This window comes from Periplaneta americana, chromosome 9 (assembly GCF_040183065.1).
Source record: "Periplaneta americana isolate PAMFEO1 chromosome 9, P.americana_PAMFEO1_priV1, whole genome shotgun sequence".
NCBI lineage: Eukaryota > Metazoa > Arthropoda > Insecta > Blattodea > Blattidae > Periplaneta > Periplaneta americana.
The window spans coordinates 162,570,485-162,597,904 of record NC_091125.1 but is presented as its reverse complement, the minus strand read 5'-3'; the positions used below and the strand labels follow the sequence as shown (position 1 = coordinate 162,597,904).

The window sequence follows — 27,420 nt, the reverse complement described above, 5'->3', positions numbered from 1 at the left end:
TAAAAACTGAAAATTGATGCCGAAAATACCCCTCATAAGTTTTTTAATACCTCATGCCAGAATTATAAAACTGGCTTATACCTATATATAATTTTAAAATAACACCGCCGAATTGGCAATAACACCTAAAGCTTCAAATTTTAAAGCCGAGCGTCGATGCAATTGGTGATAGCGAGATGAGGCCGAGGATTCATCGTAGATTACCTGACATTTGTCTTATGATTGGGGAAAACCTCGGAAATAACCCAACCAGGTAATCAGCTCAAGCGGGAATAGAACTCGCGCTTGAGCGCAACTCCAGACCGGCAGGCAAGTGTGAAAGTGATCTTCGGCATGTTACTAATAAAGGTGTATACTAGGGTCAGTGACGAGAATCGAAGTATGTACTGTTGGAGAAGAAAAAAATAACACACTGAAAATTGTGGGTTGCAGGTTGGTGCTGGCCAGGATCTTCCAGCTACTTGGATCTTCTGAACCCAGAAGTTCGCAGCTACCTGTCCTCCAGATACTTGCTTGAGAACTACCAGGGTTCAACATCAGATCTCTACATTTGGAATGATATGAATGAGCCTTCAGTGTTTAATGGGCCAGAAGTCACAATGCACAAAGATTGTGTTCATCATGGAGGATGGGAACATCGTGACATTCACAATATTTATGGTTTACTCCATGTAAGTATATTCTAGAGGTGTTCACAATCACGTAAATCACAAATACATTGCAAGCTATTCGAGTTTGAAAAATTGTCTTAACTGCTAGCTAATTAGTGATGGTTTAAAATAACTATAAAGTTGGATCATTGGTTTCATAACTACAGTACTACTAAGTCATTCACTTCCCCTCGCTTCCTTTCTATGAAAGGTTCAGAATAACTTGTGACAACAAGAGTACATTGTCTTTGATGGTCAAATGACTATCAGCTTGTCCTTGGACTTACATAATAGCCTATTGTGATATGAACTCCATTCAGGGTGGTGGCTTTTTAACCTGCTTGACTTAACTTCTTTGAAAGGGAACAAAAAGTAATAAGTTTCTAGCAGTGGCATATACTGGTTAAAGGTTTTGGGCTACCACTGACCCTATTATTACACAAAATATATTTTAAAATCCCTATAATAAAATTCCTTACATATTTATGTGAATTCCAGACGTCTTGATTGGGACGAAAATACGTTGATGACTTCGTCATTGAAATTACAGTTGGGCCACTTGCAAAGTTTCTGTAGAAATGACTTTTCAATGGATATTAGTGGCAAGCCGGATAAACGTTCTTGTGTATGAGTTGATCTACAGTAGGATTTTATTCTCTTCAACGCAGAAAATGTTCTTTCTACCGATGCTGACGTAGCTGGTATTGTCAGAATTAATGTTGCCAATTTAAGGACTTCAGGAATAACTTGGTTCAGCTGGTTTTCATATATGGCAGATAATATTTCATGGATAGGTTTGTTCGAAAAATCAAAGACTTCTGCTGAATATATTACACTTAATTCATTTTTCAAACATACTTGATCAAAGTGACTGTTATAGGACTGAAATAATTTGTTTAGTGCTTCATTCGGGAAGTTTTCTCTATAAGCAGAAAATTTTTGAGAATCTAGAAGATGTGTGAACTGAAGCTTTCCATAATCAGAAAATCTGTCAGTAATTTCCATGTGCATACGATCTAGTATGCTGTAATACAGCTGCCTGTATTTCAATTCATCATCTCCTTTTCTTCGCTTTAATGGTGGTTCCATTGTATTGGCTGAAGAATGTTCATTTTCCATATTACTCCATATGGACGGAAACCCACTACGTCTGAACTCGGATATAGTATTTTTTTTTTTAACTTTGATACCTCTTGCAAGTAGTATGCTATGTCTTGACTTTTTGTTGAAGAATATTGTAGAGCACATCTGTATGTGCGAACACTCTAGCATAGACTTCAAGAAGAAATATATTCTGAAACTGTGCGAAAAAATTCAAATATCCTTGAGCCTGCACAATTACAGCATCATCCCAGTTTTCTTCCGAGTCATTACAAATGATATTTTTAAAGAAAGCAGTCCGTTTTTCTCTGTATTCCTTTACTGTATTTACAAGCCGAGATGTAAAATTCAATCTAGTTGGTGCTACTTTTGGGAGTTTCTTGTTCATAAATTTCTTGAGTTTTCTGATCTTTTAGGAGATGATGAGAAAAATGCAGCTAAACCCGACAGTGTTTTGAAAAAAATGCGGCATTCTGGAATGGATGAAGTAGTTTGTTGCAAAACTAAATTGAGAACATGGCTGTAACAATGTACAAATAGTGCTTGAGGATACTTTTCTTGAACTTTTGTTTTTAAGCCATTAATATTTCCCGCCATAACTGAAGCACCATCGTATGTCTGTGCAATTAACTTATTGCCGACATTGTATTCTGCTGTAACACCTTCCACATGCTGAAACAAAGTAGCAGCAGTTTTGTCCGAACTGACATTTGTGAATCCTATAAACTGTTCTTGAACATTGGCAGTATTGTCGACGTATCTTAAAACAGTGGGCAATTGACTCTGATTAGAGCAGTAATTTGTTTCATCAACAACAATGGCCACAAAAGGTTTTATGTTCTTTATCATAACCCCACTTATAGCAAATATTAAGTCATTCTGAATTGCAGGAGAATTACCACGAAATACTGTTGAACTCTCAAGATGATTGGCCAGTAAATGGTCAAATTCACTTAAGGAACTTAAATATTCAATATAATTTCGTATATTGTCTGATTCCACACTCTCGTTATGACCCTGAAAAGCCAATTCTTGTTTTCCTAGAAAGCAGACTGCGTTAATAAGACGCAGTAAAATCTCCCGATTTTTTTTTTTCACAAGAGCATTGTGTTGGTTGATGTGTAGAGCTTTTTGCTTATCTAGCTGTAAATCAATTCTTGTCTTCCCAAAGTTTGCAAAGTTCATGCTACTACAAATATGAGCTTTTGATTTGTCGTATTCTAGGACTGCCGTTCGAAGGGAGTTCATATTAGAAAACCCCTCTTTTGATCACACATTAGTTTCGCGGCTAAATAACAAACATGGCCAGCAAAATAGTTTAGACAGTTTAGAACTACCACACAACCAATTCCACTTACCATATGATGTTGAAGTGAAATGGCGTGTGTACTCTCGCTGTTTTTCTTTTATGTCCATGGACAAATTTAACTCAGGAGTTGGTCTTTCCATTTTCACAATTTCAACTTTCTCGTTGTTATGTACGACTGTTAAAAGGCACTTTTAATAAACCTTCTATTACACAGCCATTTTCAACACAAACCTCTCCAGAAACTTGTTCTGCCATATTTTTCACAATATCACTTAATTGGGAAATTAAAAACTTAATAATTCACAATTAATATAACTCTTAGACACTCGAACAAATCACAGATTTAAAATAATGCACTGCAAGAACACAATCACATTCAATTGCTAGTGTACTAAGCATATTGCTGCTTCGCGCCTGCGAAGAAACCGATCACGAGAGCGGCAACTCGCCCGCCTACAGTGCACGATGGAAACAGAAGGGAGTGGGGGGGACGGGCAGTTGTGCGAAGGACAGCGTGAGTGAAACGGTCACAGGCTACCTCACGTAGCAAGCGGTTTCTCCAGCGATGCCGCCTTGACAACTTGTTTCTTTTCGAGAGCAGAGAGCGCATGTAAATCTAACAATTACTTTAATTTTAATTACTATGGTAAAACTAATGATACAAATTTATTACATTATGTTATATTATAAACTTTTTCATTTGTAATTTCCTTGGGCTACCGCTGGTAGCCCCGGTAGTCCGCAAAATACGCCCCTGATTTCTAGGAGCAAAAGAACCTCCAGTCAAAATTAATGGATAATAAAATTGTTTCTTTTCAACCAAACGAAGTTCCTTTGTTTCATGTCAAACATATCTCGAAGTCTAGAGACCTGCAGACAAGTCCAGAAATAAAGTTTCGATCTGCAATTTGTCAACGAACACTGCACTGACCTGCTCATTTCACCTACTAGGCTTTGTGTGTGTGCGAAGTAAATTTATCTTGCACAGAAGACTTCTTCTTCCACTTATATATTGTACTGTTTGCAGTAAATCAGACAAGACAATTTATTAAAACAGATGAGTTTTTTCTTTGCTTAACTTTAAATGTACATTGAGGGGTGGAAATGTTTAACTATCATGAAAATAGGTAGCATCCTCAGTACACGCTCCTTCTCATATCTCTGCAATGTTAATTTCACCTAACACTTTGATTTTAAGGTGCTTGATTGGAAGTTCTTGGCGTTGGTACAGTCTCAGTAGACTGCAAATAGTCACTTTATATCTACTCTGTACAGCGATTGTGGCATGCGTTGTGTTCAGTCTCTAGTACAGCTATAGTTGTGACTTGACTGACGTCATGTTTGATTAAAAGGAAAGAATTTTACTAAATAATGTTATGCTAGACTAGAAATAAAAAAAAAACAGATTATTATGTATAAGTTGGCATTTATTCAGATATTTCGAAAACAGTTTTATACAAGGCAGTGAAATACAATGCAGTCCTCTCCCCACCACCTTTCTTCATCTTCACTGGAGTGATATCCTGTTTCGTGGTTCAACAGTAGACACCAGCGTAGAGAGATTACGAAGAATAGTCACAGTGAATTTTCCTTTTCCTGGCATCTTTCTCTGCGTGTATAATTCCTGTTTGATGTAGGCACTGTGCATACTGTTAGGGTAGACACCAGCATGGAGAGATTACGAAGAATGGACACAGTGAATTTCCCTTTTCCTGGTATCTTTCTCTGCGTGTATAATTCCTGTTTGCTGTAGGCATTGTGCATACTGTTAGGGTTGACACCAGCATGGAGAGATTACGAAGAATGGACACAGTGAATTTTCCTTTTCCTTTTCCTGGCATCTTTCTCTGCGTGTATAATTCCTGTTTGATGTAGGCACTGTGCATACTGCTAGGGTAGACACCAGCGTGGAGAGATTACGAAGAATGGACACAGTGAATTTTCCTTTTCCTGGCATCATTCTCTGCGTGTATAATTCCTGTTTGATGTAGGCACTGTGCATACTGCTAGGGTAGACACCAGCGTGGAGAGATTACGAAGAATGGGCACATTGAATTTTCCTTTTCCTGACATCTTTTTCTGCGTGTATAATTCCTGTTTGCTGTAGGCACTGTGCATACTGCTAGGGTAGACACCAGCGTGGAGAGATTACGAAGAATGGACACAGTGAATTTCCCTTTTTCTGGCATCTTTTTCTGCGTGTATAATTCCTGTTTGATGTAAGCACTGTTAAAACTGCTAGGGTAGACACCAGCGTGGAGAGATTACGAAGAATGGACACAGTGAATTTCCCTTTTCCTGGCATCTTTTTCTGCGTGTATAATTCCTGTTTGATGTAGGCACTGTTAAGACTGCTAGGGTAGACACCAGCGTGGAGAGATTATGAAGAATGGACACAGTGAATTTCCCTTTTCCTGGCATCTTTTTCTGGGTGTATAATTCTTGTTTGATGTAGGCACTGTTAAGACTGGTAGGGTAGACACCAGCGTGGAGAGATTACGAAGAATGGACACAGTGAATTTCCCTTTTCCTGGCATCTTTCTCTGCGTGTATAATTCCTGTTTGATGTAGGCACTGTTAAGACTGCTAGGGTAGACACCAGCGTGGAGAGATTACGAAGAATGGACACAGTGAATTTTCCTTTTCCTGGCATCTTTCTCTGCGTGTATAATTCCTGTTTGATGTAGGCACTGTGCATACTGCTAGGGTAGACACCAGCATGGAGAGATTACGAAGAATGGACACAGTGAATTTTCCTTTTCCTGTCATCTTTTTCTGCCTGTATAATTCCTGTTTGATGTAGGCACTGTGCATACTGCTAGGGTAGACACCAGCGTGGAGAGATTACGAAGAATGGACACAGTGAATTTCCCTTTTTCTGGCATCTTTTTCTGCGTGTATAATTCCTGTTTGATGTAAGCACTGTTAAAACTACTAGGGTAGACACCAGCGTGGAGAGATTACGAAGAATGGACACAGTGAATTTCCCTTTTCCTGGCATCTTTTTCTGCGTGTATAATTCCTGTTTGATGTAGGCACTGTTAAGACTGCTAGGGTAGACACCAGCGTGGAGAGATTACGAAGAATGGACACAGTGAATTTCCCTTTTCCTGGCATCTTTTTCTGCGTGTGTAATTCCTGTTTGATGTAGGCACTGTGCATACTGCTAGGGTAGACACCAGCGTGGAGAGATTACGAAGAATGGACACAGTGAATTTTCCTTTTCCTGGCATCTTTTTCTGCGTGTATAATTCCTGTTTGATGTAGGCATTGTGCATACTGCTAGGGTAGACACCAGCGTGGAGAGATTACGAAGAATGGACACAGTGAATTTTCCTTTTCCTGGCATCTTTCTCTGCGTGTATAATTCCTGTTTGATGTAGGCACTGTGCATACTGCTAGGGTAGACACCAGCGTGGAGAGATTACGAAGAATGGACACAGTGAATTTTCCTTTTCCTGGCATCATTCTCTGCGTGTATAATTCCTGTTTGATGTAGGCACTGTGCATACTGCTAGGGTAGACACCAGCGTGGAGAGATTACGAAGAATGGGCACATTGAATTTTCCTTTTCCTGACATCTTTTTCTGCGTGTATAATTCCTGTTTGCTGTAGGCACTGTGCATACTGCTAGGGTAGACACCAGCGTGGAGAGATTACGAAGAATGGACACAGTGAATTTCCCTTTTTCTGGCATCTTTTTCTGCGTGTATAATTCCTGTTTGATGTAAGCACTGTTAAAACTGCTAGGGTAGACACCAGCGTGGAGAGATTACGAAGAATGGACACAGTGAATTTCCCTTTTCCTGGCATCTTTTTCTGCGTGTATAATTCCTGTTTGATGTAGGCACTGTTAAGACTGCTAGGGTAGACACCAGCGTGGAGAGATTATGAAGAATGGACACAGTGAATTTCCCTTTTCCTGGCATCTTTTTCTGGGTGTATAATTCTTGTTTGATGTAGGCACTGTTAAGACTGGTAGGGTAGACACCAGCGTGGAGAGATTACGAAGAATGGACACAGTGAATTTCCCTTTTCCTGGCATCTTTCTCTGCGTGTATAATTCCTGTTTGATGTAGGCACTGTTAAGACTGCTAGGGTAGACACCAGCGTGGAGAGATTACGAAGAATGGACACAGTGAATTTTCCTTTTCCTGGCATCTTTCTCTGCGTGTATAATTCCTGTTTGATGTAGGCACTGTGCATACTGCTAGGGTAGACACCAGCATGGAGAGATTACGAAGAATGGACACAGTGAATTTTCCTTTTCCTGTCATCTTTTTCTGCCTGTATAATTCCTGTTTGATGTAGGCACTGTTAAGACTGCTAGGGTAGACACCAGCGTGGAGAGATTACGAAGAATGGACACAGTGAATTTTCCTTTTCCTGGCATCATTCTCTGCGTGTATAATTCCTGTTTGATGTAGGCACTGTGCATACTGCTAGGGTAGACACCAGCGTGGAGAGATTACGAAGAATGGACACAGTGAATTTCCCTTTTTCTGGCATCTTTTTCTGCGTGTATAATTCCTGTTTGATGTAAGCACTGTTAAAACTGCTAGGGTAGACACCAGCGTGGAGAGATTACGAAGAATGGACACAGTGAATTTCCCTTTTCCTGGCATCTTTTTCTGCGTGTATAATTCCTGTTTGATGTAGGCACTGTTAAGACTGCTAGGGTAGACACCAGCGTGGAGAGATTACGAAGAATGGACACAGTGAATTTCCCTTTTCCTGGCATCTTTTTCTGCGTGTGTAATTCCTGTTTGATGTATGCACTGTGCATACTGCTAGGGTAGACACCAGCGTGGAGAGATTACGAAGAATGGACACAGTGAATTTTCCTTTTCCTGGCATCTTTTTCTGCGTGTATAATTCCTGTTTGCTGTAGGCACTGTGCATACTGCTAGGGTAGACACCAGCGTGGAGAGATTACGAAGAATGGACACAGTGAATTTCCCTTTTTCTGGCATCTTTTTCTGCGTGTATAATTCCTGTTTGATGTAGGCACTGTTAAGACTGCTAGGGTAGACACCAGCGTGGAGAGATTACGAAGAATGGACGCAGTGAATTTCCCTTTTCCTGGCATCTTTTTCTGCGTGTATAATTCCTGTTTGATGTAGGCACTGTTAAGACTGCTAGGGTAGATACCAGCGTGGAGAGATTACGAAGAATGGACACAGTGAATTTCCCTTTTCCTGGCATCTTTCTCTGCGTGTATAATTCCTGTTTGATGTAGGCACTGTTAAGACTGCTAGGGTAGACACCAGCGTGGAGAGATTACGAAGAATGGACACAGTGAATTTCCCTTTTTCTGGCATCTTTTTCTGCGTGTATAATTCCTGTTTGATGTAAGCACTGTTAAAACTGCTAGGGTAGACACCAGCGTGGAGAGATTACGAAGAATGGACACAGTGAATTTCCCTTTTCCTGGCATCTTTTTCTGCGTGTATAATTCCTGTTTGATGTAGGCACTGTTAAGACTGCTAGGGTAGACACCAGCGTGGAGAGATTACGAAGAATGGACACAGTGAATTTCCCTTTTCCTGGCATCTTTTTCTGCGTGTATAATTCCTGTTTGATGTAGGCACTGTTAAGACTGCTAGGGTAGACACCAGCGTGGAGAGATTACGAAGAATGGACACAGTGAATTTCCCTTTTCCTGGCATCTTTTTCTGCGTGTGTAATTCCTGTTTGATGTAGGCACTGTGCATACTGCTAGGGTAGACACCAGCGTGGAGAGATTACGAAGATTGGACACAGTGAATTTCCCTTTTCCTGGCATCTTTTTCTGCGTGTGTAATTGCTGTTTGATGTAGGCACTGTGCATACTGCTAGGGTAGACACCAGCGTGGAGAGATTACGAAGAATGGACACAGTGAATTTTCCTTTTCCTGTCATCTTTTTCTGCCTGTATAATTCCTGTTTGATGTAGGCACTGTTAAGACTGCTAGGGTAGACACCAGCGTGGAGAGATTACGAAGAATGGACACAGTGAATTTCCCTTTTCCTGGCATCTTTTTCTGCGTGTATAATTCCTGTTTGATGTAGGCACTGTTAAGACTGCTAGGGTAGACACCAGCGTGGAGAGATTACGAAGAATGGACACACTGAATTTCCCTTTTCCTGGCATCTTTTTCTGCGTGTATAATTCCTGTTTGATGTAGGCACTGTTAAGACTGCTAGGGTAGACACCAGCGTGGAGAGATTACGAAGAATGGACACAGTGAATTTCCCTTTTCCTGGCATCTTTTTCTGCGTGTATAATTCCTGTTTGATGTAGGCACTGTTAAGACTGCTAGGGTAGACACCAGCGTGGAGAGATTACGAAGAATGGACACAGTGAATTTCCCTTTTCCTGGCATCTTTCTCTGCGTGTATAATTCCTGTTTGATGTAGGCACTGTTAAGACTGCTAGGGTAGACACCAGCGTGGAGAGATTACGAAGAATGGACACAGTGAATTTTCCTTTTCCTGGCATCTTTCTCTGCATGTATAATTCCTGTTTGATGTAGGCACTGTGCATACTGCTAGGGTAGACACCAGCGTGGAGAGATTACGAAGAATGGACACAGTGAATTTCCCTTTTTCTGGCATCTTTTTCTGCGTGTATAATTCCTGTTTGATGTAAGCACTGTTAAAACTGCTAGGGTAGACACCAGCGTGGAGAGATTACGAAGAATGGACACAGTGAATTTCCCTTTTCCTGGCATCTTTTTCTGCGTGTATAATTCCTGTTTGATGTAGGCACTGTTAAGACTGCTAGGGTAGACACCAGCGTGGAGAGATTACGAAGAATGGACACAGTGAATTTCCCTTTTCCTGGCATCTTTTTCTGCGTGTGTAATTCCTGTTTGCTGTAGGCACTGTGCATACTGCTAGGGTAGACACCAGCGTGGAGAGATTACGAAGAATGGACACAGTGAATTTCCCTTTTTCTGGCATCTTTTTCTGCGTGTATAATTCCTGTTTGATGTAGGCACTGTTAAGACTGCTAGGGTAGACACCAGCGTGGAGAGATTACGAAGAATGGACACAGTGAATTTCCCTTTTCCTGGCATCTTTCTCTGCGTGTATAATTCCTGTTTGATGTAGGCACTGTTAAGACTGCTAGGGTAGACACCAGCGTGGAGAGATTACGAAGAATGGACACAGTGAATTTCCCTTTTCCTGGCATCTTTCTCTGCGTGTATAATTCCTGTTTGCTGTAGGCACTGTGCATACTGCTAGGGTAGACACCAGCGTGGAGAGATTACGAAGAATGGACACAGTGAATTTCCCTTTTCCTGGCATCTTTCTCTGCGTGTATAATTCCTGTTTGCTGTAGGCACTGTGCATACTGCTAGGGTAGACACCAGCGTGGAGAGATTACGAAGAATGGACACAGTGAATTTCCCTTTTTCTGGCATCTTTTTCTGCGTGTATAATTCCTTTTTGATGTAAGCACTGTTAAAACTGCTAGGGTAGACACCAGCGTGGAGAGATTACGAAGAATGGACACAGTGAATTTCCCTTTTCCTGGCATCTTTTTCTGCGTGTATAATTCCTGTTTGATGTAGGCACTGTTAAGACTGCTAGGGTAGACACCAGCGTGGAGAGATTACGAAGAATGGACACAGTGAATTTCCCTTTTCCTGGCATCTTTTTCTGCGTGTATAATTCCTGTTTGATGTAGGCACTGTTAAGACTGCTAGGGTAGACACCAGCGTGGAGAGATTACGAAGAATGGACACAGTGAATTTCCCTTTTCCTGGCATCTTTCTCTGCGTGTATAATTCCTGTTTGATGTAGGCACTGTTAAGACTGCTAGGGTAGACACCAGCGTGGAGAGATTACGAAGAATGGACACAATGAATTTCCCTTTTCCTGGCATCTTTCTCTGCGTGTATAATTCCTGTTTGCTGTAGGCACTGTGCATACTGCTAGGGTAGACACCAGCGTGGAGAGATTACGAAGAATGGACACAGTGAATTTCCCTTTTTCTGGCATCTTTTTCTGCGTGTATAATTCCTGTTTGATGTAAGCACTGTTAAAACTGCTAGGGTAGACACCAGCGTGGAGAGATTACGAAGAATGGACACAGTGAATTTCCCTTTTCCTGGCATCTTTTTCTGCGTGTATAATTCCTGTTTGATGTAGGCACTGTTAAGACTGCTAGGGTGGACACCAGCGTGGAGAGATTACGAAGAATGGACACAGTGAATTTCCCTTTTCCTGGCATCTTTTTCTGCGTGTATAATTCCTGTTTGATGTAGGCACTGTTAAGACTGCTAGGGTAGACACCAGCGTGGAGAGATTACGAAGAATGGACACAGTGAATTTCCCTTTTCCTGGCATCTTTTTCTGCGTGTGTAATTCCTGTTTGATGTAGGCACTGTGCATACTGCTAGGGTAGACACCAGCGTGGAGAGATTACGAAGAATGGACACAGTGAATTTCCCTTTTTCTGGCATCTTTTTCTGCGTGTATAATTCCTGTTTGATGTAAGCACTGTTAAAACTGCTAGGGTAGACACCAGCGTGGAGAGATTACGAAGAATGGACACAGTGAATTTCCCTTTTCCTGGCATCTTTTTCTGCGTGTATAATTCCTGTTTGATGTAGGCACTGTTAAGACTGCTAGGGTAGACACCAGCGTGGAGAGATTACGAAGAATGGACACAGTGAATTTTCCTTTTCCTGGCATCTTTTTCTGCGTGTATAATTCCTGTTTGATGTAGGCACTGTGCATACTGCTAGGGTAGACACCAGCGTGGAGAGATTACGAAGAATGGACACAGTGAATTTTCCTTTTCCTGGCATCATTCTCTGCGTGTATAATTCCTGTTTGATGTAGGCACTGTGCATACTGCTAGGGTAGACACCAGCGTGGAGAGATTACGAAGAATGGGCACATTGAATTTTCCTTTTCCTGACATCTTTTTCTGCGTGTATAATTCCTGTTTGCTGTAGGCACTGTGCATACTGCTAGGGTAGACACCAGCGTGGAGAGATTACGAAGAATGGACACAGTGAATTTCCCTTTTTCTGGCATCTTTTTCTGCGTGTATAATTCCTGTTTGATGTAAGCACTGTTAAAACTGCTAGGGTAGACACCAGCGTGGAGAGATTACGAAGAATGGACACAGTGAATTTCCCTTTTCCTGGCATCTTTTTCTGCGTGTATAATTCCTGTTTGATGTAGGCACTGTTAAGACTGCTAGGGTAGACACCAGCGTGGAGAGATTATGAAGAATGGACACAGTGAATTTCCCTTTTCCTGGCATCTTTTTCTGGGTGTATAATTCTTGTTTGATGTAGGCACTGTTAAGACTGGTAGGGTAGACACCAGCGTGGAGAGATTACGAAGAATGGACACAGTGAATTTCCCTTTTCCTGGCATCTTTCTCTGCGTGTATAATTCCTGTTTGATGTAGGCACTGTTAAGACTGCTAGGGTAGACACCAGCGTGGAGAGATTACGAAGAATGGACACAGTGAATTTTCCTTTTCCTGGCATCTTTCTCTGCGTGTATAATTCCTGTTTGATGTAGGCACTGTGCATACTGCTAGGGTAGACACCAGCATGGAGAGATTACGAAGAATGGACACAGTGAATTTTCCTTTTCCTGTCATCTTTTTCTGCCTGTATAATTCCTGTTTGATGTAGGCACTGTGCATACTGCTAGGGTAGACACCAGCGTGGAGAGATTACGAAGAATGGACACAGTGAATTTCCCTTTTTCTGGCATCTTTTTCTGCGTGTATAATTCCTGTTTGATGTAAGCACTGTTAAAACTACTAGGGTAGACACCAGCGTGGAGAGATTACGAAGAATGGACACAGTGAATTTCCCTTTTCCTGGCATCTTTTTCTGCGTGTATAATTCCTGTTTGATGTAGGCACTGTTAAGACTGCTAGGGTAGACACCAGCGTGGAGAGATTACGAAGAATGGACACAGTGAATTTCCCTTTTCCTGGCATCTTTTTCTGCGTGTGTAATTCCTGTTTGATGTAGGCACTGTGCATACTGCTAGGGTAGACACCAGCGTGGAGAGATTACGAAGAATGGACACAGTGAATTTTCCTTTTCCTGGCATCTTTTTCTGCGTGTATAATTCCTGTTTGATGTAGGCATTGTGCATACTGCTAGGGTAGACACCAGCGTGGAGAGATTACGAAGAATGGACACAGTGAATTTTCCTTTTCCTGGCATCTTTCTCTGCGTGTATAATTCCTGTTTGATGTAGGCACTGTGCATACTGCTAGGGTAGACACCAGCGTGGAGAGATTACGAAGAATGGACACAGTGAATTTTCCTTTTCCTGGCATCATTCTCTGCGTGTATAATTCCTGTTTGATGTAGGCACTGTGCATACTGCTAGGGTAGACACCAGCGTGGAGAGATTACGAAGAATGGGCACATTGAATTTTCCTTTTCCTGACATCTTTTTCTGCGTGTATAATTCCTGTTTGCTGTAGGCACTGTGCATACTGCTAGGGTAGACACCAGCGTGGAGAGATTACGAAGAATGGACACAGTGAATTTCCCTTTTTCTGGCATCTTTTTCTGCGTGTATAATTCCTGTTTGATGTAAGCACTGTTAAAACTGCTAGGGTAGACACCAGCGTGGAGAGATTACGAAGAATGGACACAGTGAATTTCCCTTTTCCTGGCATCTTTTTCTGCGTGTATAATTCCTGTTTGATGTAGGCACTGTTAAGACTGCTAGGGTAGACACCAGCGTGGAGAGATTATGAAGAATGGACACAGTGAATTTCCCTTTTCCTGGCATCTTTTTCTGGGTGTATAATTCTTGTTTGATGTAGGCACTGTTAAGACTGGTAGGGTAGACACCAGCGTGGAGAGATTACGAAGAATGGACACAGTGAATTTCCCTTTTCCTGGCATCTTTCTCTGCGTGTATAATTCCTGTTTGATGTAGGCACTGTTAAGACTGCTAGGGTAGACACCAGCGTGGAGAGATTACGAAGAATGGACACAGTGAATTTTCCTTTTCCTGGCATCTTTCTCTGCGTGTATAATTCCTGTTTGATGTAGGCACTGTGCATACTGCTAGGGTAGACACCAGCATGGAGAGATTACGAAGAATGGACACAGTGAATTTTCCTTTTCCTGTCATCTTTTTCTGCCTGTATAATTCCTGTTTGATGTAGGCACTGTTAAGACTGCTAGGGTAGACACCAGCGTGGAGAGATTACGAAGAATGGACACAGTGAATTTTCCTTTTCCTGGCATCATTCTCTGCGTGTATAATTCCTGTTTGATGTAGGCACTGTGCATACTGCTAGGGTAGACACCAGCGTGGAGAGATTACGAAGAATGGACACAGTGAATTTCCCTTTTTCTGGCATCTTTTTCTGCGTGTATAATTCCTGTTTGATGTAAGCACTGTTAAAACTGCTAGGGTAGACACCAGCGTGGAGAGATTACGAAGAATGGACACAGTGAATTTCCCTTTTCCTGGCATCTTTTTCTGCGTGTATAATTCCTGTTTGATGTAGGCACTGTTAAGACTGCTAGGGTAGACACCAGCGTGGAGAGATTACGAAGAATGGACACAGTGAATTTCCCTTTTCCTGGCATCTTTTTCTGCGTGTGTAATTCCTGTTTGATGTATGCACTGTGCATACTGCTAGGGTAGACACCAGCGTGGAGAGATTACGAAGAATGGACACAGTGAATTTTCCTTTTCCTGGCATCTTTTTCTGCGTGTATAATTCCTGTTTGCTGTAGGCACTGTGCATACTGCTAGGGTAGACACCAGCGTGGAGAGATTACGAAGAATGGACACAGTGAATTTCCCTTTTTCTGGCATCTTTTTCTGCGTGTATAATTCCTGTTTGATGTAGGCACTGTTAAGACTGCTAGGGTAGACACCAGCGTGGAGAGATTACGAAGAATGGACGCAGTGAATTTCCCTTTTCCTGGCATCTTTTTCTGCGTGTATAATTCCTGTTTGATGTAGGCACTGTTAAGACTGCTAGGGTAGATACCAGCGTGGAGAGATTACGAAGAATGGACACAGTGAATTTCCCTTTTCCTGGCATCTTTCTCTGCGTGTATAATTCCTGTTTGATGTAGGCACTGTTAAGACTGCTAGGGTAGACACCAGCGTGGAGAGATTACGAAGAATGGACACAGTGAATTTCCCTTTTTCTGGCATCTTTTTCTGCGTGTATAATTCCTGTTTGATGTAAGCACTGTTAAAACTGCTAGGGTAGACACCAGCGTGGAGAGATTACGAAGAATGGACACAGTGAATTTCCCTTTTCCTGGCATCTTTTTCTGCGTGTATAATTCCTGTTTGATGTAGGCACTGTTAAGGCTGCTAGGGTAGACACCAGCGTGGAGAGATTACGAAGAATGGACACAGTGAATTTCCCTTTTCCTGGCATCTTTTTCTGCGTGTATAATTCCTGTTTGATGTAGGCACTGTTAAGACTGCTAGGGTAGACACCAGCGTGGAGAGATTACGAAGAATGGACACAGTGAATTTCCCTTTTCCTGGCATCTTTTTCTGCGTGTGTAATTCCTGTTTGATGTAGGCACTGTGCATACTGCTAGGGTAGACACCAGCGTGGAGAGATTACGAAGATTGGACACAGTGAATTTCCCTTTTCCTGGCATCTTTTTCTGCGTGTGTAATTGCTGTTTGATGTAGGCACTGTGCATACTGCTAGGGTAGACACCAGCGTGGAGAGATTACGAAGAATGGACACAGTGAATTTTCCTTTTCCTGTCATCTTTTTCTGCCTGTATAATTCCTGTTTGATGTAGGCACTGTTAAGACTGCTAGGGTAGACACCAGCGTGGAGAGATTACGAAGAATGGACACAGTGAATTTCCCTTTTCCTGGCATCTTTTTCTGCGTGTATAATTCCTGTTTGATGTAGGCACTGTTAAGACTGCTAGGGTAGACACCAGCGTGGAGAGATTACGAAGAATGGACACACTGAATTTCCCTTTTCCTGGCATCTTTTTCTGCGTGTATAATTCCTGTTTGATGTAGGCACTGTTAAGACTGCTAGGGTAGACACCAGCGTGGAGAGATTACGAAGAATGGACACAGTGAATTTCCCTTTTCCTGGCATCTTTTTCTGCGTGTATAATTCCTGTTTGATGTAGGCACTGTTAAGACTGCTAGGGTAGACACCAGCGTGGAGAGATTACGAAGAATGGACACAGTGAATTTCCCTTTTCCTGGCATCTTTCTCTGCGTGTATAATTCCTGTTTGATGTAGGCACTGTTAAGACTGCTAGGGTAGACACCAGCGTGGAGAGATTACGAAGAATGGACACAGTGAATTTTCCTTTTCCTGGCATCTTTCTCTGCATGTATAATTCCTGTTTGATGTAGGCACTGTGCATACTGCTAGGGTAGACACCAGCGTGGAGAGATTACGAAGAATGGACACAGTGAATTTCCCTTTTTCTGGCATCTTTTTCTGCGTGTATAATTCCTGTTTGATGTAAGCACTGTTAAAACTGCTAGGGTAGACACCAGCGTGGAGAGATTACGAAGAATGGACACAGTGAATTTCCCTTTTCCTGGCATCTTTTTCTGCGTGTATAATTCCTGTTTGATGTAGGCACTGTTAAGACTGCTAGGGTAGACACCAGCGTGGAGAGATTACGAAGAATGGACACAGTGAATTTCCCTTTTCCTGGCATCTTTTTCTGCGTGTGTAATTCCTGTTTGCTGTAGGCACTGTGCATACTGCTAGGGTAGACACCAGCGTGGAGAGATTACGAAGAATGGACACAGTGAATTTCCCTTTTTCTGGCATCTTTTTCTGCGTGTATAATTCCTGTTTGATGTAGGCACTGTTAAGACTGCTAGGGTAGACACCAGCGTGGATAGATTACGAAGAATGGACGCAGTGAATTTCCCTTTTCCTGGCATCTTTTTCTGCGTGTATAATTCCTGTTTGATGTAGGCACTGTTAAGACTGCTAGGGTAGACACCAGCGTGGAGAGATTACGAAGAATGGACACAGTGAATTTCCCTTTTCCTGGCATCTTTCTCTGCGTGTATAATTCCTGTTTGATGTAGGCACTGTTAAGACTGCTAGGGTAGACACCAGCGTGGAGAGATTACGAAGAATGGACACAGTGAATTTCCCTTTTCCTGGCATCTTTCTCTGCGTGTATAATTCCTGTTTGCTGTAGGCACTGTGCATACTGCTAGGGTAGACACCAGCGTGGAGAGATTACGAAGAATGGACACAGTGAATTTCCCTTTTCCTGGCATCTTTCTCTGCGTGTATAATTCCTGTTTGCTGTAGGCACTGTGCATACTGCTAGGGTAGACACCAGCGTGGAGAGATTACGAAGAATGGACACAGTGAATTTCCCTTTTTCTGGCATCTTTTTCTGCGTGTATAATTCCTTTTTGATGTAAGCACTGTTAAAACTGCTAGGGTAGACACCAGCGTGGAGAGATTACGAAGAATGGACACAGTGAATTTCCCTTTTCCTGGCATCTTTTTCTGCGTGTATAATTCCTGTTTGATGTAGGCACTGTTAAGACTGCTAGGGTAGACACCAGCGTGGAGAGATTACGAAGAATGGACACAGTGAATTTCCCTTTTCCTGGCATCTTTTTCTGCGTGTATAATTCCTGTTTGATGTAGGCACTGTTAAGACTGCTAGGGTAGACACCAGCGTGGAGAGATTACGAAGAATGGACACAGTGAATTTCCCTTTTCCTGGCATCTTTCTCTGCGTGTATAATTCCTGTTTGATGTAGGCACTGTTAAGACTGCTAGGGTAGACACCAGCGTGGAGAGATTACGAAGAATGGACACAATGAATTTCCCTTTTCCTGGCATCTTTCTCTGCGTGTATAATTCCTGTTTGCTGTAGGCACTGTGCATACTGCTAGGGTAGACACCAGCGTGGAGAGATTACGAAGAATGGACACAGTGAATTTCCCTTTTTCTGGCATCTTTTTCTGCGTGTATAATTCCTGTTTGATGTAAGCACTGTTAAAACTGCTAGGGTAGACACCAGCGTGGAGAGATTACGAAGAATGGACACAGTGAATTTCCCTTTTCCTGGCATCTTTTTCTGCGTGTATAATTCCTGTTTGATGTAGGCACTGTTAAGACTGCTAGGGTGGACACCAGCGTGGAGAGATTACGAAGAATGGACACAGTGAATTTCCCTTTTCCTGGCATCTTTTTCTGCGTGTATAATTCCTGTTTGATGTAGGCACTGTTAAGACTGCTAGGGTAGACACCAGCGTGGAGAGATTACGAAGAATGGACACAGTGAATTTCCCTTTTCCTGGCATCTTTTTCTGCGTGTGTAATTCCTGTTTGATGTAGGCACTGTGCATACTGCTAGGGTAGACACCAGCGTGGAGAGATTACGAAGAATGGACACAGTGAATTTCCCTTTTTCTGGCATCTTTTTCTGCGTGTATAATTCCTGTTTGATGTAAGCACTGTTAAAACTGCTAGGGTAGACACCAGCGTGGAGAGATTACGAAGAATGGACACAGTGAATTTCCCTTTTCCTGGCATCTTTTTCTGCGTGTATAATTCCTGTTTGATGTAGGCACTGTTAAGACTGCTAGGGTAGACACCAGCGTGGAGAGATTACGAAGAATGGACACAGTGAATTTTCCTTTTCCTGGCATCTTTTTCTGCGTGTATAATTCCTGTTTGATGTAGGCACTGTGCATACTGCTAGGGTAGACACCAGCGTGGAGAGATTACGAAGAATGGACACAGTGAATTTTCCTTTTCCTGGCATCTTTCTCTGCGTGTATAATTCCTGTTTGATGTAGGCACTGTGCATACTGCTAGGGTAGACACCAGCGTGGAGAGATTACGAAGAATGGACACAGTGAATTTTCCTTTTCCTGGCATCATTCTCTGCGTGTATAATTCCTGTTTGATGTAGGCACTGTGCATACTGCTAGGGTAGACACCAGCGTGGAGAGATTACGAAGAATGGGCACATTGAATTTTCCTTTTCCTGACATCTTTTTCTGCGTGTATAATTCCTGTTTGCTGTAGGCACTGTGCATACTGCTAGGGTAGACACCAGCGTGGAGAGATTACGAAGAATGGACACAGTGAATTTCCCTTTTTCTGGCATCTTTTTCTGCGTGTATAATTCCTGTTTGATGTAAGCACTGTTAAAACTGCTAGGGTAGACACCAGCGTGGAGAGATTACGAAGAATGGACACAGTGAATTTCCCTTTTCCTGGCATCTTTTTCTGCGTGTATAATTCCTGTTTGATGTAGGCACTGTTAAGACTGCTAGGGTAGACACCAGCGTGGAGAGATTATGAAGAATGGACACAGTGAATTTCCCTTTTCCTGGCATCTTTTTCTGGGTGTATAATTCTTGTTTGATGTAGGCACTGTTAAGACTGGTAGGGTAGACACCAGCGTGGAGAGATTACGAAGAATGGACACAGTGAATTTCCCTTTTCCTGGCATCTTTCTCTGCGTGTATAATTCCTGTTTGATGTAGGCACTGTTAAGACTGCTAGGGTAGACACCAGTGTGGAGAGATTACGAAGAATGGACACAGTGAATTTTCCTTTTCCTGGCATCTTTCTCTGCGTGTATAATTCCTGTTTGATGTAGGCACTGTGCATACTGCTAGGGTAGACACCAGCATGGAGAGATTACGAAGAATGGACACAGTGAATTTTCCTTTTCCTGTCATCTTTTTCTGCCTGTATAATTCCTGTTTGATGTAGGCACTGTTAAGACTGCTAGGGTAGACACCAGCGTGGAGAGATTACGAAGAATGGACACAGTGAATTTCCCTTTTCCTGGCATCTTTTTTTGCGTGTATAATTCCTGTTTGATGTAGGCACTGTGCATACTGCTAGGGTAGACACCAGCGTGGAGAGATTACGAAGAATGGACACAGTGAATTTCCCTTTTTCTGGCATCTTTTTCTGCGTGTATAATTCCTGTTTGATGTAAGCACTGTTAAAACTGCTAGGGTAGACACCAGCGTGGAGAGATTACGAAGAATGGACACAGTGAATTTCCCTTTTCCTGGCATCTTTTTCTGCGTGTATAATTCCTGTTTGATGTAGGCACTGTTAAGACTGCTAGGGTAGACACCAGCGTGGAGAGATTACGAAGAATGGACACAGTGAATTTCCCTTTTCCTGGCATCTTTTTCTGCGTGTGTAATTCCTGTTTGATGTAGGCACTGTGCATACTGCTAGGGTAGACACCAGCGTGGAGAGATTACGAAGAATGGACACAGTGAATTTTCCTTTTCCTGGCATCTTTTTCTGCGTGTATAATTCCTGTTTGCTGTACGCACTGTGCATACTGCTAGGGTAGACACCAGCGTGGAGAGATTACGAAGAATGGACACAGTGAATTTCCCTTTTTCTGGCATCTTTTTCTGCGTGTATAATTCCTGTTTGATGTAGGCACTGTTAAGACTGCTAGGGTAGACACCAGCGTGGAGAGATTACGAAGAATGGACGCAGTGAATTTCCCTTTTCCTGGCATCTTTTTCTGCGTGTATAATTCCTGTTTGATGTAGGCACTGTTAAGACTGCTAGGGTAGATACCAGCGTGGAGAGATTACGAAGAATGGACACAGTGAATTTCCCTTTTCCTGGCATCTTTCTCTGCGTGTATAATTCCTGTTTGATGTAGGCACTGTTAAGACTGCTAGGGTAGACACCAGCGTGGAGAGATTACGAAGAATGGACACAGTGAATTTCCCTTTTTCTGGCATCTTTTTCTGCGTGTATAATTCCTGTTTGATGTAAGCACTGTTAAAACTGCTAGGGTAGACACCAGCGTGGAGAGATTACGAAGAATGGACACAGTGAATTTCCCTTTTCCTGGCATCTTTTTCTGCGTGTATAATTCCTGTTTGATGTAGGCACTGTTAAGGCTGCTAGGGTAGACACCAGCGTGGAGAGATTACGAAGAATGGACACAGTGAATTTCCCTTTTCCTGGCATCTTTTTCTGCGTGTATAATTCCTGTTTGATGTAGGCACTGTTAAGACTGCTAGGGTAGACACCAGCGTGGAGAGATTACGAAGAATGGACACAGTGAATTTCCCTTTTCCTGGCATCTTTTTCTGCGTGTGTAATTCCTGTTTGATGTAGGCACTGTGCATACTGCTAGGGTAGACACCAGCGTGGAGAGATTACGAAGATTGGACACAGTGAATTTCCCTTTTCCTGGCATCTTTTTCTGCGTGTGTAATTGCTGTTTGATGTAGGCACTGTGCATACTGCTAGGGTAGACACCAGCGTGGAGAGATTACGAAGAATGGACACAGTGAATTTTCCTTTTCCTGTCATCTTTTTCTGCCTGTATAATTCCTGTTTGATGTAGGCACTGTTAAGACTGCTAGGGTAGACACCAGCGTGGAGAGATTACGAAGAATGGACACAGTGAATTTCCCTTTTCCTGGCATCTTTTTCTGCGTGTATAATTCCTGTTTGATGTAGGCACTGTTAAGACTGCTAGGGTAGACACCAGCGTGGAGAGATTACGAAGAATGGACACAGTGAATTTCCCTTTTCCTGGCATCTTTTTCTGCGTGTATAATTCCTGTTTGATGTAGGCACTGTTAAGACTGCTAGGGTAGACACCAGCGTGGAGAGATTACGAAGAATGGACACAGTGAATTTCCCTTTTCCTGGCATCTTTTTCTGCGTGTATAATTCCTGTTTGATGTAGGCACTGTTAAGACTGCTAGGGTAGACACCAGCGTGGAGAGATTACGAAGAATGGACACAGTGAATTTCCCTTTTCCTGGCATCTTTCTCTGCGTGTATAATTCCTGTTTGATGTAGGCACTGTTAAGACTGCTAGGGTAGACACCAGCGTGGAGAGATTACGAAGAATGGACACAGTGAATTTTCCTTTTCCTGGCATCTTTCTCTGCATGTATAATTCCTGTTTGATGTAGGCACTGTGCATACTGCTAGGGTAGACACCAGCGTGGAGAGATTACGAAGAATGGACACAGTGAATTTCCCTTTTTCTGGCATCTTTTTCTGCGTGTATAATTCCTGTTTGATGTAAGCACTGTTAAAACTGCTAGGGTAGACACCAGCGTGGAGAGATTACGAAGAATGGACACAGTGAATTTCCCTTTTCCTGGCATCTTTTTCTGCGTGTATAATTCCTGTTTGATGTAGGCACTGTTAAGACTGCTAGGGTAGACACCAGCGTGGAGAGATTACGAAGAATGGACACAGTGAATTTCCCTTTTCCTGGCATCTTTTTCTGCGTGTGTAATTCCTGTTTGCTGTAGGCACTGTGCATACTGCTAGGGTAGACACCAGCGTGGAGAGATTACGAAGAATGGACACAGTGAATTTCCCTTTTTCTGGCATCTTTTTCTGCGTGTATAATTCCTGTTTGATGTAGGCACTGTTAAGACTGCTAGGGTAGACACCAGCGTGGATAGATTACGAAGAATGGACGCAGTGAATTTCCCTTTTCCTGGCATCTTTTTCTGCGTGTATAATTCCTGTTTGATGTAGGCACTGTTAAGACTGCTAGGGTAGACACCAGCGTGGAGAGATTACGAAGAATGGACACAGTGAATTTCCCTTTTCCTGGCATCTTTCTCTGCGTGTATAATTCCTGTTTGATGTAGGCACTGTTAAGACTGCTAGGGTAGACACCAGCGTGGAGAGATTACGAAGAATGGACACAGTGAATTTCCCTTTTCCTGGCATCTTTCTCTGCGTGTATAATTCCTGTTTGCTGTAGGCACTGTGCATACTGCTAGGGTAGACACCAGCGTGGAGAGATTACGAAGAATGGACACAGTGAATTTCCCTTTTCCTGGCATCTTTCTCTGCGTGTATAATTCCTGTTTGCTGTAGGCACTGTGCATACTGCTAGGGTAGACACCAGCGTGGAGAGATTACGAAGAATGGACACAGTGAATTTCCCTTTTTCTGGCATCTTTTTCTGCGTGTATAATTCCTGTTTGATGTAAGCACTGTTAAAACTGCTAGGGTAGACACCAGCGTGGAGAGATTACGAAGAATGGACACAGTGAATTTCCCTTTTCCTGGCATCTTTTTCTGCGTGTATAATTCCTGTTTGATGTAGGCACTGTTAAGACTGCTAGGGTAGACACCAGCGTGGAGAGATTACGAAGAATGGACACAGTGAATTTCCCTTTTCCTGGCATCTTTTTCTGCGTGTATAATTCCTGTTTGATGTAGGCACTGTTAAGACTGCTAGGGTAGACACCAGCGTGGAGAGATTACGAAGAATGGACACAGTGAATTTCCCTTTTCCTGGCATCTTTCTCTGCGTGTATAATTCCTGTTTGATGTAGGCACTGTTAAGACTGCTAGGGTAGACACCAGCGTGGAGAGATTACGAAGAATGGACACAGTGAATTTCCCTTTTCCTGGCATCTTTCTCTGCGTGTATAATTCCTGTTTGCTGTAGGCACTGTGCATACTGCTAGGGTAGACACCAGCGTGGAGAGATTACGAAGAATGGACACAGTGAATTTCCCTTTTTCTGGCATCTTTTTCTGCGTGTATAATTCCTGTTTGATGTAAGCACTGTTAAAACTGCTAGGGTAGACACCAGCGTGGAGAGATTACGAAGAATGGACACAGTGAATTTCCCTTTTCCTGGCATCTTTTTCTGCGTGTATAATTCCTGTTTGATGTAGGCACTGTTAAGACTGCTAGGGTGGACACCAGCGTGGAGAGATTACGAAGAATGGACACAGTGAATTTCCCTTTTCCTGGCATCTTTTTCTGCGTGTATAATTCCTGTTTGATGTAGGCACTGTTAAGACTGCTAGGGTAGACACCAGCGTGGAGAGATTACGAAGAATGGACACAGTGAATTTCCCTTTTCCTGGCATCTTTTTCTGCGTGTGTAATTCCTGTTTGATGTAGGCACTGTGCATACTGCTAGGGTAGACACCAGCGTGGAGAGATTACGAAGAATGGACACAGTGAATTTCCCTTTTCCTGGCATCTTTTTCTGCGTGTGTAATTCCTGTTTGATGTAGGCACTGTGCATACTGCTAGGGTAGACACCAGCGTGGAGAGATTACGAAGAATGGACACAGTGAATTTTCCTTTTCCTGTCATCTTTTTCTGCCTGTATAATTCCTGTTTGATGTAGGCACTGTTAAGACTGCTAGGGTAGACACCAGCGTGGAGAGATTACGAAGAATGGACACAGTGAATTTCCCTTTTCCTGGCATCTTTTTCTGCGTGTATAATTCCTGTTTGATGTAGGCACTGTTAAGACTGCTAGGTTAGACACCAGCGTGGAGAGATTACGAAGAATGGACACAGTGAGTTTCCCTTTTCCTGGCATCTTTTTCTGCGTGTATAATTCCTGTTTGATGTAGGCACTGTTAAGACTGCTAGGGTAGACACCAGCGTGGAGAGATTACGAAGAATGGACACAGTGAATTTCCCTTTTCCTGGCATCTTTTTCTGCGTGTATAATTCCTGTTTGATGTAGGCACTGTTAAGACTGCTAGGGTAGACACCAGCGTGGAGAGATTACGAAGAATGGACACAGTGAATTTCCCTTTTCCTGGCATCTTTTTCTGCGTGTATAATTCCTGTTTAATGTAGGCACTGTTAAGACTGCTAGGGTAGACACCAGCGTGGAGAGATTACGAAGAATGGACACAGTGAATTTCCCTTTTCCTGGCATCTTTCTTTGCGTGTATAATTCCTGTTTGATGTAGGCACTGTTAAGACTGCTAGGGTAGACACCAGCGTGGAGAGATTACGAAGAATGGACACAGTGAATTTTCCTTTTCCTGGCATCTTTCTCTGCGTGTATAATTCCTGTTTGATGTAGGCACTGTGCATACTGCTAGGGTAGACACCAGCGTGGAGAGATTACGAAGAATGGACACAGTGAATTTCCCTTTTTCTGGCATCTTTTTCTGCGTGTATAATTCCTGTTTGATGTAAGCACTGTTAAAACTGCTAGGGTAGACACCAGCGTGGAGAGATTACGAAGAATGGACACAGTGAATTTCCCTTTTCCTGGCATCTTTTTCTGCGTGTATAATTCCTGTTTGATGTAGGCACTGTTAAGACTGCTAGGGTAGACACCAGCGTGGAGAGATTACGAAGAATGGACACAGTGAATTTCCCTTTTCCTAGCATCTTTTTCTGCGTGTGTAATTCCTGTTTGCTGTAGGCACTGTGCATACTGCTAGGGTAGACACCAGCGTGGAGAGATTACGAAGAATGGACACAGTGAATTTCCCTTTTTCTGGCATCTTTTTCTGCGTGTATAATTCCTGTTTGATGTAGGCACTGTTAAGACTGCTAGGGTAGACACCAGCGTGGAGAGATTACGAAGAATGGACACAGTGAATTTCCCTTTTCCTGGCATCTTTCTCTGCGTGTATAATTCCTGTTTGATGTAGGCACTGTTAAGACTGCTAGGGTAGACACCAGCGTGGAGAGATTACGAAGAATGGACACAGTGAATTTCCCTTTTCCTGGCATCTTTCTCTGCGTGTATAATTCCTGTTTGCTGTAGGCACTGTGCATACTGCTAGGGTAGACACCAGCGTGGAGAGATTACGAAGAATGGACGCAGTGAATTTCCCTTTTCCTGGCATCTTTTTCTGCGTGTATAATTCCTGTTTGATGTAGGCACTGTTAAGACTGCTAGGGTAGACACCAGCGTGGAGAGATTACGAAGAATGGACACAGTGAATTTCCCTTTTCCTGGCATCTTTCTCTGCGTGTATAATTCCTGTTTGATGTAGGCACTGTTAAGACTGCTAGGGTAGACACCAGCGTGGAGAGATTACGAAGAATGGACACAGTGAATTTCCCTTTTCCTGGCATCTTTCTCTGCGTGTATAATTCCTGTTTGCTGTAGGCACTGTGCATACTGCTAGGGTTGACACCAGCGTGGAGAGATTACGAAGAATGGACACAGTGAATTTCCCTTTTTCTGGCATCTTTTTCTGCGTGTATAATTCCTGTTTGATGTAAGCACTGTTAAAACTGCTAGGGTAGACACCAGCGTGGAGAGATTACGAAGAATGGACACAGTGAATTTCCCTTTTCCTGGCATCTTTTTCTGCGTGTATAATTCCTGTTTGATGTAAGCACTGTTAAAACTGCTAGGGTAGACACCAGCGTGGAGAGATTACGAAGAATGGACACAGTGAATTTCCCTTTTCCTGGCATCTTTCTCTGCGTGTATAATTCCTGTTTGATGTAGGCACTGTTAAGACTGCTAGGGTAGACACCAGCGTGGAGAGATTACGAAGAATGGACACAGTGAATTTCCCTTTTCCTGGCATCTTTCTCTGCGTGTATAATTCCTGTTTGCTGTAGGCACTGTGCATACTGCTAGGGTAGACACCAGCGTGGAGAGATTACGAAGAATGGACACAGTGAATTTCCCTTTTTCTGGCATCTTTTTCTGCGTGTATAATTCCTGTTTGATGTAAGCACTGTTAAAACTGCTAGGGTAGACACCAGCGTGGAGAGATTACGAAGAATGGACACAGTGAATTTCCCTTTTCCTGGCATCTTTTTCTGCGTGTATAATTCCTGTTTGATGTAAGCACTGTTAAAACTGCTAGGGTAGACACCAGCGTGGAGAGATTACGAAGAATGGACACAGTGAATTTCCCTTTTCCTGGCATCTTTCTCTGCGTGTATAATTCCTGTTTGCTGTAGGCACTGTGCATACTGCTAGGGTAGACACCAGCGTGGAGAGATTACGAAGAATGGACACAGTGAATTTCCCTTTTTCTGGCATCTTTTTCTGCGTGTATAATTCCTGTTTGATGTAAGCACTGTTAAAACTGCTAGGGTAGACACCAGCGTGGAGAGATTACGAAGAATGGACACAGTGAATTTCCCTTTTCCTGGAATCTTTTTCTGCGTGTATAATTCCTGTTTGATGTAGGCACTGTTCAGACTGCTAGGGTAGACACCAGCTTGGAGAGATTACGAAGAATGGACACAGTGAATTTCCCTTTTCCTGGCATCTTTTTCTGCGTGTGTAATTCCTGTTTGCTGTAGGCACTGTGCATACTGCTAGGGTAGACACCAGCATAGAGAGATTACGAAGAATGGACACAGTGAATTTCCCTTTTCCTGGAATCTTTTTCTGCGTGTATAATTCCTGTTTGATGTAGGCACTGTTCAGTCTGCTAGGGTAGACACCGGCCTGGAGAGATTTTGAAGAATGGACATAGCTAATTTACCTTGTCTTTTTCTACTCACATGAGTCCTATTCGCTGCAGTCATCGTCCAGATTGCTCCCCTCTGCTTGGAAGTGCACTGGATGATATCCTGACCTCTGTTTTGTAGGCAACAACCATGATATGTGTCCTTCGTCTTCAAATATT

General features: G+C 42.7%; 1 protein-coding gene across 1 annotated transcript in view; it reads left to right on the top strand.

The window, feature by feature from the left end:
- The window catches only part of GCS2alpha (glucosidase 2 subunit alpha), an 87,648-nt gene that overhangs the window by 34,744 nt on the left and 25,484 nt on the right, over positions 1-27,420 (top strand). The window contains exon 10 of the mRNA XM_069836271.1: positions 433-671. Within this exon, the coding sequence (XP_069692372.1) occupies positions 433-671 (239 nt within the window). The remainder of the gene's footprint in view (positions 1-432; positions 672-27,420) is intronic.